This window comes from Schistocerca americana, chromosome 2 (assembly GCF_021461395.2).
Source record: "Schistocerca americana isolate TAMUIC-IGC-003095 chromosome 2, iqSchAmer2.1, whole genome shotgun sequence".
Lineage (NCBI taxonomy): Eukaryota > Metazoa > Arthropoda > Insecta > Orthoptera > Acrididae > Schistocerca > Schistocerca americana.
This window is the reverse complement of record NC_060120.1, coordinates 848,249,466-848,263,608: the sequence shown is the minus strand read 5'-3', so window position 1 is coordinate 848,263,608 and position 14,143 is coordinate 848,249,466. Positions and strand designations below refer to the sequence as shown.

The 14,143-nt window shown below is 38.2% G+C and overlaps 1 protein-coding gene across 1 annotated transcript in view; it reads right to left on the bottom strand.

Moving 5' to 3' along the window:
- Window positions 1–14,143, bottom strand: part of LOC124594485 (sphingomyelin phosphodiesterase-like) — a 155,955-nt gene that overhangs the window by 46,659 nt on the left and 95,153 nt on the right. Inside the window, exons 5-7 of the mRNA XM_047132861.1 lie at window positions 11,174–11,398; window positions 8,596–8,768; window positions 6,923–7,117 (exon numbers count right to left, since the gene is read on the bottom strand). Coding sequence (XP_046988817.1) covers window positions 6,923–7,117; window positions 8,596–8,768; window positions 11,174–11,398 — 593 coding nt within the window. The remainder of the gene's footprint in view (window positions 1–6,922; window positions 7,118–8,595; window positions 8,769–11,173; window positions 11,399–14,143) is intronic.

Genomic DNA, 14,143 nt, shown 5'->3' with positions numbered 1-14,143 from the left:
TATGATTAGTGAAACTGAACAGTTCAAATTTCTAGGTGTTCAGATAGATAATAAACAGTCATGAAAAGCCCACATTCTGGATCTTGTTCAAAAACTTAATGCTGGGATTTTTAGTATTTGAATGGTATCTGAAGTAAGTGATCATTCAACACAAAAATAGTCTACTTTGCTCATTTTCATTCACTTATATCATATGGTATTGTATTTTGGGGTAGCTCTTCCCATTCTAAAAGGATGTTTTTGCCTCAGAAATGGGCAGTTCAGGCAATAAGTGGTGTAAGTTCATGAATCTCTTGACAACCCTGTTCACTTGTCAGCTTATTCCCAAGAATAAGCAGCTTTCACTCAGTTAATCCTTGGCAGAAATCAAACCTGCATTTGGATTGGACTTCCTTAACTCTTGTGCAGAAAGGTGTGCAGTATACTGCTGAATCCATTTTTTATAAGCTACCACAAGAATTCAAAAATCTTAGCAGTAATCCACACACTTTCAAATTGAAACTGAAGAGCTTCCTCCTGGGTCACTCCTTTTATTCTGTCAAGGAGTTCCTTTAATTCCTTGAAAAATTAAGCTAATTCTTATGTTGTATTGTTGATTGCATTTACTTAAACTTACAGCTCGATTTTTATCCATGACCTAGGAGATATGCTCCTCAATTTGCTTCTTTGAGCATTATTCCAGAATGGGCCACACATATTATTTGTAAGCAATCTCCTTTGTAGACTGATTGCATTTTCCCAGTATTTAGTCAATAAACTGAAGTCTACTACTTGCCTTACCCCTGACTCAGCCTGTGTGAACATTTCATTTCATATCCGTACAAAGTGTTATGCCCATGTATTTGATTCATTGATATTATAGTCATAGGATACTACATTTTTTTCATTTTGTGAAGTGCACAATTTTACATTTCTGATCATTTCAAGCAAGTTGCCAATCTTTTCACAACTTTAAGATCTTATCAAGATCGAACTAAATATCTTTCAGACAGTACTTCACTACAGATAATTGCGTCATCTGCAAAAAATCTGAGAGTACTATTAATACTGTCCACAAGGTCATTAATATGCCTAGGGCATTCAAAAAGTTTTGCACAGTCATCTCTAATTTTTTTATTTTTTGCATTAGTAAATAAAATTCTTTTGTGAACATACTTGGAACATTTAGCTATAAGTTAAAGTATTTTCTTTTATTTACAGGTGAGCCATAATGGATTGTGAAGGAGATGTCAGGTTGTGGCAATAGTCGTTGATGGAGTTCCTCTTCAAGATCAGCGATGACTCTCTCACATCGATTCACAAGAAGTTGCTCCCTGTTTATGGGGGGAACATAATGGATCACAGCAGATGCAAATGTTTAAAGAAGGTGCTTTCTGTCTACTGGAAATCCACAATGTGATAGGCCATCGACGGCAGTGAGTGATGTGAATAAGGCGACCATTGATCAAATCATCCAAAATGACAGATGTGTGATGACATGACAGCTTGCTGAAATGATTCGTTTGTCATTGGGTAGTGTGGTATCACTGGTACAGTCACTATGGTACAGAAAAATCTGTGTACATTGGGTGCCAAGATTACTGACAAGCAAAATGAAAATGGTGAGGAAGAATGTGTGCGAGAGTCTCATGAAGACCTCTACTTAAGAGGGGAAACAGTGTTTTGTGGTGTCATTACCCAGGCTGAAACATGGTTGTTTTTGTCCGAACCTGAGAGCAAGACCCAATCCATGGAGTGGTATCATCTGGGTTCCTTTCGTAAGAAGAAACCAAGACTTTCACAAACAGCAGGCTGAAAGGCAATGGCCTCCTTCTTCTGGGATCAGTGTGGTGTCATTTTCATTGACTTTTTGGAAACTGGCTCCACAATTAACTTGGACCATTACTGTTTGTCATTGGACAAGCTGCGACATGCCATCTAGACCCACATACCACAGCTTCAGGGTCAGCTCATCAGACTACACCCAGTGGTGGCAGCAAGGGGGGGGGGTTGGCTATGGGGGCTATAACCCCCCCCCCCCCCAATAGAGTATCGTATTACACTGGATAAAATGACTTCAGAAATCAGTGAATATATTACTTCAACAGATTCAGTCATTTTTTATAATTATGTAACAATATAGGTTGCAATGTATGTCAAACACATTTTAACAAAAGAATAAGAGCAGCAAATTGCTTAGTATCTAAACCAATAAATATTATTTAACATAAAATGGGTGTCTTATTATTTATTAGTATACACTGGATGTATATTGATGTACTTGTAACACTTACAATAATCAAGAAAGGTAAATATGCTGGGTATGCCTACCAACACTTAAATTGCTGAGCCCAGACAAAAACTTTGTAATCACCGGACATCTGGGTCAAATCATATTATTTTCCCTGGCGCACACATTCTGTAGACATGTTTTTACCCTGAACTCCAAAACAGTTACCAAAAACTACTTTAAGCAACACCAAATTTTACCAATTTGTCAGCAGAGGACCCCGACTCTCCTTTTGTTAAGCAATATTTCATTCCCTCCCCCACCATTAGCCCCCCCCCCCCCCTTGACCAACTTCTAGAATCACCCCTGACTATACCATGACAACGCCAAATCCCATACAGTCCTTATGACATAGAGAAAATCAGGAAAATGGGTTGGAAGATTGTTGCTCATCCTCCATACAGTCCCGACTTGGCTCCATCTGATTTTTACCTTTTTGGCCATCTGAAGGCCCACCTGTGTGGTAAAACATTTGATAATGAGAAAGACCTTATTTCCTGTATCAATTGATGGTGCAAAAATCAATCCCCAGAATTTTACCAAAGTGCATTTAGATCATGGAAATAACATCAGGCCAGATGCATCACAGCTGATGGAGGCTACATTGAGTAAGCTCCAAGTACGATCACAAAAAATTTTACTGTCCTTCTGCAAAAAATAAAAAAAAATTAGAGATGACTGTGTAAAACTTCTTGAACACTCTTTGTACAACACAAATAGCAAGTGTCTAAACACACTTCCCTGGGGAACACCTGAAGTTACTTCTACATCTGATGACGACTCTTCATCCAAGATAATGCTGCATCCTTCCTATCAAACAATCCTCAATCCAGTTGCACATTTCAGGTGATGTCCCATGTGACTGTACTTTTGACAATAAGGATAGGTGTGGTATTAAGTCAAATGGTTTTTGGAAATCAAGAAATACTACATCCACCTGACTACCTTGATCCAAAGCTTTCAGTATGTTGCAAGAAAAGAACGAGTTGGGTTTTGCATGGTAGATGTTTTTGGAATATGAACTGGTTGGCATGGAGAAGATCATTCTGTTTGAGATGCCTCATTGCTGGAGCTCAGAATATGTTCTAAGATCCCACACTAATTTGATGTCAAATATGTTAGATGGCAGCTATATGGATTACTTTTACTAGCCTTCTTGTAAATGGGTGTGACCTGTGCTTTCATCCGACTACTGCACACAGTTTTCATCTCAAAGGATCTGTAATAGATTATATTTAGAAAGGGGGCTGACTCAACTACAAGTCAGTATCGAATCTGATAGGGATTCCTTTGGGCCCTGGAGCATTGTTCAGTTTTAATGTTTTCAGCTGATTCTCAACCCCATTGATACTAACACTTATTTCACTCATGTCTCCTGTGGTACAAGGATTAAACTGGGACTGTTCTCCTGGGTTTTCATTTGTAAAGGAAAAGTTAAAAAAGGCAGCATTTCAGCTTTTGCTTTGCCACTCTCAGTTTCAGTTCATGTCTCATTTGCAACTAACTGGACACTAAGTTCGGTACCACTATCTGCCTTTAGATAAAACCAGAATTTCTTTGGGTTTTGTGAAAGATCATTTGACAATATTCTGCTGTGGTAGTCACTGAAGGCATCATGTGTTGCTCTCTTGACAGCTAAACACATTTCATTCAAAATCTCTCTATGTCTAGCCCTATACTCGGTTTTATATCTATTATGCCGTAGCCTCTGTTTCCTTAGAAGTTTCTTTACAGTGACTGTATATCATGGAGGGTTCCTCCCATTATGAATAGTTCTACTGGGTACATATTTATCCATTGCATGGTCAACTATTCTTTGAACTTGAGCCACAGTTCCTCTACATGGTCCTGTTCTGTGCAAAATATTTCAAGTTCCTCATTGAGATGTGACATTACTGCTTTTTTATCTAGTTTACTGAAGATATATATCATTCTTCTTCTTTTAGTTGTCCTATGTGCTTTGATAAGCATTGTTGCCACAACCACCTTATTGTCACTATGTGGACATCCTAAATAAATCAGGTCTGTTTGTTGCCATTATATCTAATATATTTCCATCATGAGTCGGGACTTAAGCCATCTGTTCTAGGTAGTTTTCAGAGAAGACAATTAGTAGCGTTACATAGGATATCTTGTCATGCCCACCACTAAGAAAACTGTGATTTTCCTAGTTGATTGTTGGATGATTAAAGTCTCCACAAATGATTACAGTGTGGTTGGAGAACTTATGTATAAGCAAACTGAGATTTTCCTTAAGTTTTTGGTTATATCAGGAGGTGAGTTGGATGGGGGATAGAAGGATCAATTAACATTTTATGCCCACCCCCAATACTGAGTCTTGCCCCAACAATTTTGTAAGAAGCTTCAATTTCTATTTGGATGGATTTGAGTTTCTTGTCCACTGCAACAAATACACCACCTCCATTACCCGTTAGCTATCCTTTCGATAAATGCTTAAAATTTTCCCCAAAAATCCTACTGCAGGTTTCAACAAACTTTCTGTACCTTGTATTATATGAGCTTCACTGCTACTAGTATTTTAACACTCTCACCTGGAGGGGGGGGGGGGGGGGGTGGCACTCTTTTGGACCTTACACTTATACTTATGGGTCTCCTTGAGCGCACACCACACAGAGTCAGCTACCTGGGGATAGCAGTCTCTGATGTGTAGGGCATGCCTGACCCATTGACCTATATGAATCACCTCCGTAAAGAATATTTTAGTGTTCTGCGTTGAAGATAATGTGCAATTTTAACAAACCCAGAAGGAAATGCAGTGAAAATTGGATCTTGCATTTATACCTGCATTTTCTTCACCTTTTGTCTTGGCTTCTAAAAGAGTAGACTCCTCTAAAGTAACTAAAATTGTACAAATGATGCTAATGATTTTGGCAGTGCTTGTGGTGAAAGCACAATTTATCCTTTGCCAATTTATCAACAGACAGAATATTATATGAAGGACGTTTCCATACTGATTCATTACAAGAAAGAAACAGTCATGAACTGTAACATTGACTCAGATAAGAAACAGTTGCCGTTTGGTGGAGATATGTGTAAAACTGAGGCAATTGTAATGAACTGCAAAATCGAAACTTTTAACAGTGTGTGTTTAAAGTTAATTTACTTTTAAAATTTTACATCAATTTTATATTCATGTGTATTTTATTTTTGTATTACTGGTAATTTTTCTCAGCAGATTTCTAAACAGCTAATAGTTAACATGATGATTTAATAGTTAGGCATTTTATAAAGTAATAGATAACTACAACAGATTACTAACCTTCACTTAAGCAATTTCTCACAAATTAAAACAATTGATATTGTAACAGTTTATGAAAAGGATAGTTGCTGCTCACCGTATACTGGAGATGCTGAGTAGCAGATGGGCACACCAAAAAGAATGTCAGAACATAAACTTTAAGCCAACAAGGTCTTCGTCATAGGTAGAATGTACACACATACACACACACACACACACACACACACACACACATAAACTTGTGCAAATGCAATTCACACACACATGACTGCAGTCTCTAGTTTCTGAGGTTGCATTGCAAGCAGCTGCACGTGTTGGGAGATGCAGCTGGGTGATGGGGGTAAAGTGGAGGCTGGGGTGAAGCAGGCGAGGGATAGTAGGATGGGGTGGGAGATGGTAAAGTGCTGATTGTGGGAGCATATAGGAAAAGGTGAAAAGAGGGTAGGGCAGCTAGGTGCAGTTGGGAGTTTAGGCAGGGGTAAAGGTGGAGGGGGGTCAGTGGAAAAGGAGAGAGATAAAAGAGTGTGGCTGCGTTGTTGGAATAGAGGACTGTGTAGTACTAGAATGGGAACAGGGAAGGGGATAGAGGGTAAGGACAAAGCCCAATGAAAGTTGAGGCCAGGAGGATTAAGAGAATGTAGGATATATTGTAGGGAGAGATCCCACCTACTCAATTCAGAATTCACACCAACACCACCTTTTCTTAACTGCGCACGTGGGAACTCTCCCTGCAATATATCCTGTTTCCATTATCCTCCTGGCCTCAACCTTTGTTAGTCTTTGTCCTTACCCTCTAGCACCTTCCCTGTTCCCATTCCAGCACTACACAGCCCTCTATTCCACCAATGCACCCACAATCTTTTTACCACTCTCCTTTCTCACTACCCCCCACCACCGTCTAGCCACCCAACTGCACCTAGAAGCCCTACCCTCTCTCCACTGTGTCCCTGTATGCTCCCACAAGCAGCACTTTACCATCCCCCACTCCTACCCTGCCATCTCTCCCCCTCCCTGCCCAAGTCTCCTCCTTACCCCCACCACCCAGTTGTGTCTCCTATCATGCAAAGCTGCTTGCAGTGTGGTCTCAGTAGCCAGAGGCTGTGGTCGTGTTTGTGAGAGTTGTATCTGCGTGAGTGTGTGGCTGTGTATGCTCTATTCTGATGAAGGCCTTGTTGACCAAAAGCTCATTTTCTGACAGTATTTCTGTTGGGCCTATCTGTGACTCAGCATCTCTGCTACATGGTGAGTAGCAGCTATCGTTTTCATAATATTGTTACATTCCATCATGACTTTCCATGGTACAGTTGACAATGGGTAGGCACCAGGACCATATGAAGAGTTTTACTGAAGAAAAAATATGTTGACAGTAATAATGTAAAATTAAATTGGCTCACCAGTTGTACTTAAAGCACACATTGTTGTTGAGAGATATGATCCGAAGACCTGGTCTCAGAAGGGTTGTATAATATCCCCCCTTCATAACAGTTGGTACTATATCAGCTGGTAGCCATGTCTGCCACAGATCTGCCATTGTTTCATAAAGCCATTTGGAGGATACAGTATCGTCTGTTACATCATCAGGTGCATATCTGTTTTAAAAATTATGAACAAAAAGAATATGTGCAAATTACATATAATCAGGTATAGGAATTTACTCATTATTAATCAATAATTCAGACATAACACAATTTCTTGATTGTAAGAAAGACAGTCTTGATCACATTTATTTAATGTTAATGTTGTAGAAACATTTTCAGCTGAAATGTTGGATTTTGCTGTGAAATACTCACAATACTCCTCTGGCAGAATTGACCAACATGTTCAGGTGTCACAAACCTGAAGATGTCTGTCAGTTGTGCTGATGAAATATTGTGAGGATTTTACAATGACATCTGCTGTCTTGCCTGAGAACCATTTCTACAACTAGACTGTCACAAAAGCCTAAAGAAATATAACATTAATGGTATTAGCACTTTTGGTTGGCAGACAATTGTCAGACAGATTTAAGGTGACAGCAACAGATGCTTCAAGGCAATACCAAATGTAACACCTCTGCTCAGCTTGTGACTGATACTATTTGGTTGCTGCTGCTTTAAATAGTGGCTGATGATGGGCTATTGACCAGAAGTGCTAACAACATAGCATTTTGACTGTTGTTTACATAATCACTGTTAGACGTTCATATATAGTATCAAACCTGTAGAAATGGAAAAATATGGGAACAGCCACTTGGGTAATAGGAATTCGGAACACAGGATACACATAAAGTAACTTAACTTGCAGGAGAGGATGTTGTCAGCTTGCAAGAGGTGTAAAATGTATGCATATACATTGCAATACAATATCTGCAGTATGGTCATTCTGTGATAATCTATCACGTAGTACTACATCCACATGTTAGCAATAAAGTTTATTGCAGTTCAATGCTCATGTAAAATATTTAATGGATAAACTAGGTTTGCATGATAAGTTACTTTCATTAGCTCATATATATATTTTGGTCGGTGGCTGCATCAAAACATGAGAGGAGTCACCACTTTTGTAAGACTTGTAGTTGAAATCTTATTGTTAAAGGTAATGTGCATGTTGCTGCTCTCTGTCAATGTGGTAAATACCTGTTCAAGGGATTAAAAGCAAGCTCCAAGCAGGAAGCTCATATGTTCTGACACTGCCGTCAGCCAAGAGGTATCTACAAGCTACTGAAAATGACTTATCAGTTGAAACCACCTCAGCCATTAAAGAATTAACAAGAGCATTTGACAGCAATAAACTTAATTGTTATAAGTGATGTGCTCACTGCTGCTCTCTGCTGATAAAATGACAAATATATTCATATTTGTCTCCCAAACATTCAGAGTGCTCTCATAGGATATTAATCTGCTTCCAATTTTTTAAAATTTAGAATGATATAGCTTTTAAGTTTCTATTGAATATCCTATAAAATTTAGTTACAATGAAAGTTTTTTTTTCTTGCCTCAGCGGATTAGAGAAAGTGGCTATACTTTTGAAAATATCTTTACAAAGCTAAATTTAGCAATCTGTCTGATATTCTGGAAGGTGGACTTACTGGTTGACAGGATGTGGTTCATGGTTGCCCAATGCTGAAAAAACAGGGGCATCACCAAATGCCTGTTTTAGTGTTGGGAAAAAAAGCTGGAATGACTCATTATTCCTTTCTATGCTTGTCTGCCACACTCCATGGTCAATGACATCACCAGTAAAGTAAACATAATTGATGTCCTGTGGAATAAAGACCGTTAGAACTTGCACTTCAAAAACTGTCATATGTACATTAATTTCATGAGATATCTTGTTGTTACTATCACATAGGGTTCTTTTATTTTCAAGACAGTGGGACAATGGTAGGTTTTATCAGCACATGTAGTTTTTAACAACTTACCATTGTAGTATGTATTCTTTGTCACTGTTTGTCATTTTGATAGAAGAGTGAATTTTACTGTTTAACAAAGGGAGAAAAACTGGCATTTAAATATTACGTCAACTGCAGGATGAATTCAGAGAAGGATGACAACATAATCCCTCACTGTGGCATTAACAGACAAACTGCTGAGTCATGCTCTTGTGAATTAGAAACCAAACCATTAATTGACCTTTCTGGATTATCTATACAACTTATCTAATAAAAATATCCACTGATGACACTGAAAATAAATGGCTTCCATAAAATTACAAAGAGGTTTTTTACTACGTGTTGTCATTATGTTATGAAATTAAAACTGATTTCTGCAGGAATTCCTGGGTGCTAATCCTAATATATATCTAGCTACCTTCTGCCATCTGAAAATAAACATAGATCTCTAGGAATTTTCCAACAGCAGTATGCTATAGTGTACCAGGAGTGGAAGGAAGTGAAATGAGATTTACACAATAACTAGCTGCATACACTCTATCTTGTAATATTAGTTCCTCATAAAGGAGCCACTAGTTCCAAAGTATTGATATTGATTGGCCATTATATTTCTCATTGTTCTTGATTCTGTCCCAGTCGCCTAATTTTTGTTCTGGTAGACCACTTTGTTTCTTAACAACCTAGAGTTTCAATTGTTTAAATTTGCTTCATATATTTTATTAGTGTTCTTGGACTTTACTGTGACTGAGTTACCGAATGTAAACAGTCTGAACAGAGGTATAACAGCGTGTTGACTAGTGTTCTTGGAAGTCATTTGTTGTCATTTCATTGAGGCTTCTACTCTCATACAATCTCTTTAAGATTTGCCTCACTTCATGCCCTACCTAACATTCCAATATAATTCCTGAATAGTACTTCTTGTTACAATGGGAACCTCCATTTAGTTGACTTAATTGATTTCTGGTTCCAAAAGCTTATTGATGTCTGCTGCCACATAGTATTTAGGAGTATTATTTATGTAGTTTGCTGGTGGTTGTTCGCTCTTGTAATTCATAAATGGTAGAAGCTGCATAGTACAATATTGCAATTTGTAAGCCAATCAGTATTCTTTCATTTTCTTAGAGCTCGTTTGTTGCCTTTCGCAATGGCATACGACTGTCATTGTAAGCAATATTATCCTCACACCATTTCCTGTACAAATAAAACATTGGAAGCATGTCTGTGTTCATTTCAAAAGGAATGTAAATTTGTCTGAGAACTTACATATTTCTGGGCTGATGTGAGAGATCTCATGATAGCAACAATATGAAATAGAATAAACTGCCTAGTTTGATTCAACCTCATTTGCAATTGTAATCACTATGGACTTAATACATGAGGTGATCTCATAGCTGGTCACATTTCAAATATTTTTATCTATCACTTCTTTTGATTTATATTGTAAGGGGTAATCATAACTTAACAGGAAACATCACATACATTGCAGGTGGATTCAGAAACCAGCAACAAATAATCTGTAGAAAAAGAAATATGTGTCTAACACAAAATATACCAATAATGAAGGCTTTCATTTACTACTGAATAGAAAATGCTACAGTAGAGTTCGTTTCCTTTTCTACTTGTGTATATACCTCAGTGAAGTATTGGTGTTTTGATACTTAGTTAACTTAATAATCATTAATTTTTATAAGTAAAATAAGGGTGATGTGTAGTGAACAGAAATATGCAACATAAAACAGTATTGACACTAGCTTTTAAGATCTTCTTTTTCTTGTTCTTTCTCTAGCAAAATTGCACACACATGCGCACACACACACACACACACACATACACACACACATACACACACACACACACACACACACAGAGAGAGAGAGAGAGAGAGAGAGAGAGAGAGAGAGAGAGAGAGAGACTCAAACGTGCGCACCCATGGCCACAGCAAGACTGCCATGCGTGTGTGCATTTTGGTGTCTGTATGACTGTGTGTATGAATGTGTGCTGCACTTTCGGCTAGAGGAAGAGCAAGAGCTCGAAAGATAGTGTGAATCCTGTTTTCTTGTGTGTTTCTGTGTGCCACGCATCAGTAAGCTATAGGCGAATGGTGACATTTCCTTTATTTTATGTATTATTCTGCTCAAGATTTCCATTGTTGCTATTAATATTTATGTTACCTATTGCTTGGTGTTGTCTGTTTTTATTCAGTGTATGGGAATTTTGTTTCTATCCCTGCACATTTTCATTCTCAAATTATGAAAAAAAGACAAAATATACTCACAGGATACTGTGTGACAGCATTTTTAAGTGCAGACACCAGGCTGTGCCAGGGAATATCACAGCCCCTATAGTCACCCCAGTAACCAGCAATAGATGCTGCATCTGTTCCCTGACCCTGATCACTACGGCAACATACCGGCTCATCACATACTGCCGTGCCACCAGGTAAGTACATTGGATCATGATGAGTATCTGATATATGGAGCACTGTGAAGACTTCACCCTCCTGCAAAATGCATATTGTTTGGATAGGACTGAAAAGTTACATCACAGTAAATTAAGCAATGTTTGTAAATTTAAAACATTATGTCTTGATTTCAAGAAATTAAGATGAATGCAAATGACAAACATGCACATTTAAAGGTAAAACACTACTCTAAGTCTAGGACAGAAAAAAATATCTGTATGAGAATAAATCACCACTCACCAACTGGGGAACAATGTACATAGAATAGGCACACAAAAAAGATGAAAAATTATATAGCTTTTCAATAAAAGCCTTCATCTTACACACACACACACACACACACACACACACACACACACACACACACACACACACACAAAGGATGGATGGATAGACAGAGAAACAAACAGATAGATAGATAGTTAGAGAGAGGCCCCAACAAAGGACTTTGAAAGACAACCAATGTTCTCTGGACTTGTCTGCTGTTAAGACCCTTGTATATTTTGTATGTAGTGCTATGTCCTCATGTAAATACTGTACTCTAATCTGATTGATTACTCTGTTTTTTTATTAATCTTTCATTAAAGGACTGCAATGTTTTTTTAACTGTACATATCGTATTCTATTTTGTCAAAAACTGACATTGTGAGATAATCTCTATGTAAAGATATGAGGTTAATTTGCAAAAACTAAAAACAGTTATTATACAGACACTGTATCATGGCAACTTTGATTGGGGAGTGTTTTGAACTATGGTTGGATAAAATACTGGTAGGAGTGTGGCCTGAACTACGACTGCCACCTGCAGCCAGCAATTGCACTGTAGTCCTATCAAATGCTTTGTGTACTACAATTTGCTTTGCAATGTGAATTGCTCATTTTTTTTGTCTTTTTGAAGTGAGTGAAGAGACTAATCCTGGTGCATAAAGGGATTGAAATGACACTCTCACCATGAGAAAAGGAATCAGTGATCCCTATGATTGTTATGTCAGTTCTGCTTTCGTGGGAGCACAGAATGTGGACATAGCCATTCGAGAGGGAGGTGGAGCTTATTCCCCCACACTGCTCCTCTCCCCTCAGACAGTTCAAGTTCTTGTTTGTTTACAGTCGCAGGTGACTGCCATGTTATACTGTCCCCATAATATCACCCAGTGTTGATAATGCTACTTGTCAAAAATAAATATCCCATTACTGATTTCAAACCAACAGGTACATCACCATCAGATGGCTGTTCATGTTTAGAATTACATGTAGCTTATGCTGAACATGTGGTGTGTGATATTTTTGTGGTGGCAAAAGTCCCTTCACTGTCTTTGAAGAGTTTAATGTATCACAAATATCACAAAATAATAAACACAATCCCATGAGTTTAGAACTTTGGAGTTACAGACAGTGTAGAGCAAACCCCCCCCATACACACACATGCATACACACACCTAAATATTTCAGCCACAAAGGTAAATTAATTATATGTGCAGCAGACTTGTTGTTCTACCTTTTTATATATAAATTAAGAAGTAAAGTGAAGAACTACTTATTACTTAACCCTTACTTCACTTTCCTCCACTCCCACTTACAGTGTGGAATACTGGGTACTACTATCCATGTGACAAGTCAAAGCTACTTGGCTGTGGTCTTGTGACTGGGGGGGATCTATGCATCACCAGTAGGCATTGCAAGTGGTTCACACCTACCTCCTGTAAGGTTACTGCTAAGAATTGATGTGGCTAAGTGTCTTGTGGTAGGGACACCTGTACTGGACTTGGATTTCAGGGAAAGGAAAGCTGGAGGAACCTCACTGAAGTTTAATGGGTATGTATTTCCTGTCCTTCAATAACTATACATGGAGCACATAGGAGTCGCACAAAAGGTGCAAGTCCTATGATAGGTAGAGTTGCTACCAGTGCTAATTGCAAAGAGGCAAGAGACAAAAAATGCAAAATCTTTCACCAGTTTTTGACCATCACAACTTCAGCATCCATGTGCACCTTCATTCTAAAAAACATGGCGTTTTATAGGCTAGGATGTGTGTTCTGCACTTTCACTTCTGGTGGGGACTTGACCAATCCTGTGTGACCGATCGAGATTATCAAAGCTGCCTCAGAAATCATAGGACACTCTCACCTTAACCTAAACTGGTTCTCAGCTAACAAAATTCTATGTAATCCAGAGAAAACTCAGCATCTACAGTTGGGCCTGGCTAATGAGGTAGAACTAAAATCTGTAAAACTGCTTGGAATACTCATTGATTCCAAAGTTAATTGGCAACCCCATTTCAACCAGGTCTGCAAAAAGTTATCGAGGGTGTCCTATCTCATCTGGAAATGGTCTGATCTAGTGAGTAACAAATATCTCAGAACAGCTTACTTTGGACTTTTTCAGTCTCAGATATCTTGTGGGTTGTTACTATGGGCCACTTATGTCATTCCAGTGATGTACTACTGATGCAGAAAAAGATGCTACAAATAATGTGCAAGGTTGGTCCAAGGGAACACTGCCGCCCCTTATTCATCAAAATGGAAATAATGACAGTGATAAATCTTTATATTTATGCTTCACTGGTATATACTAAAGAGAACAGAACAAAATTTAACACCAGAGAGAACATACACTTACATGACATCAGAAACAAACAGAGTATTGACATCCTAGTCATAGGCTGGCAAAAACAGGCAACTCTCACAAAGTGAACTGTTTGAAATTATTTAACAAATTACCACATACTGCACTCAATACACCTTTCAATAATTTTAAAAGTAAACTGGACAGATGGTTAATGGACAA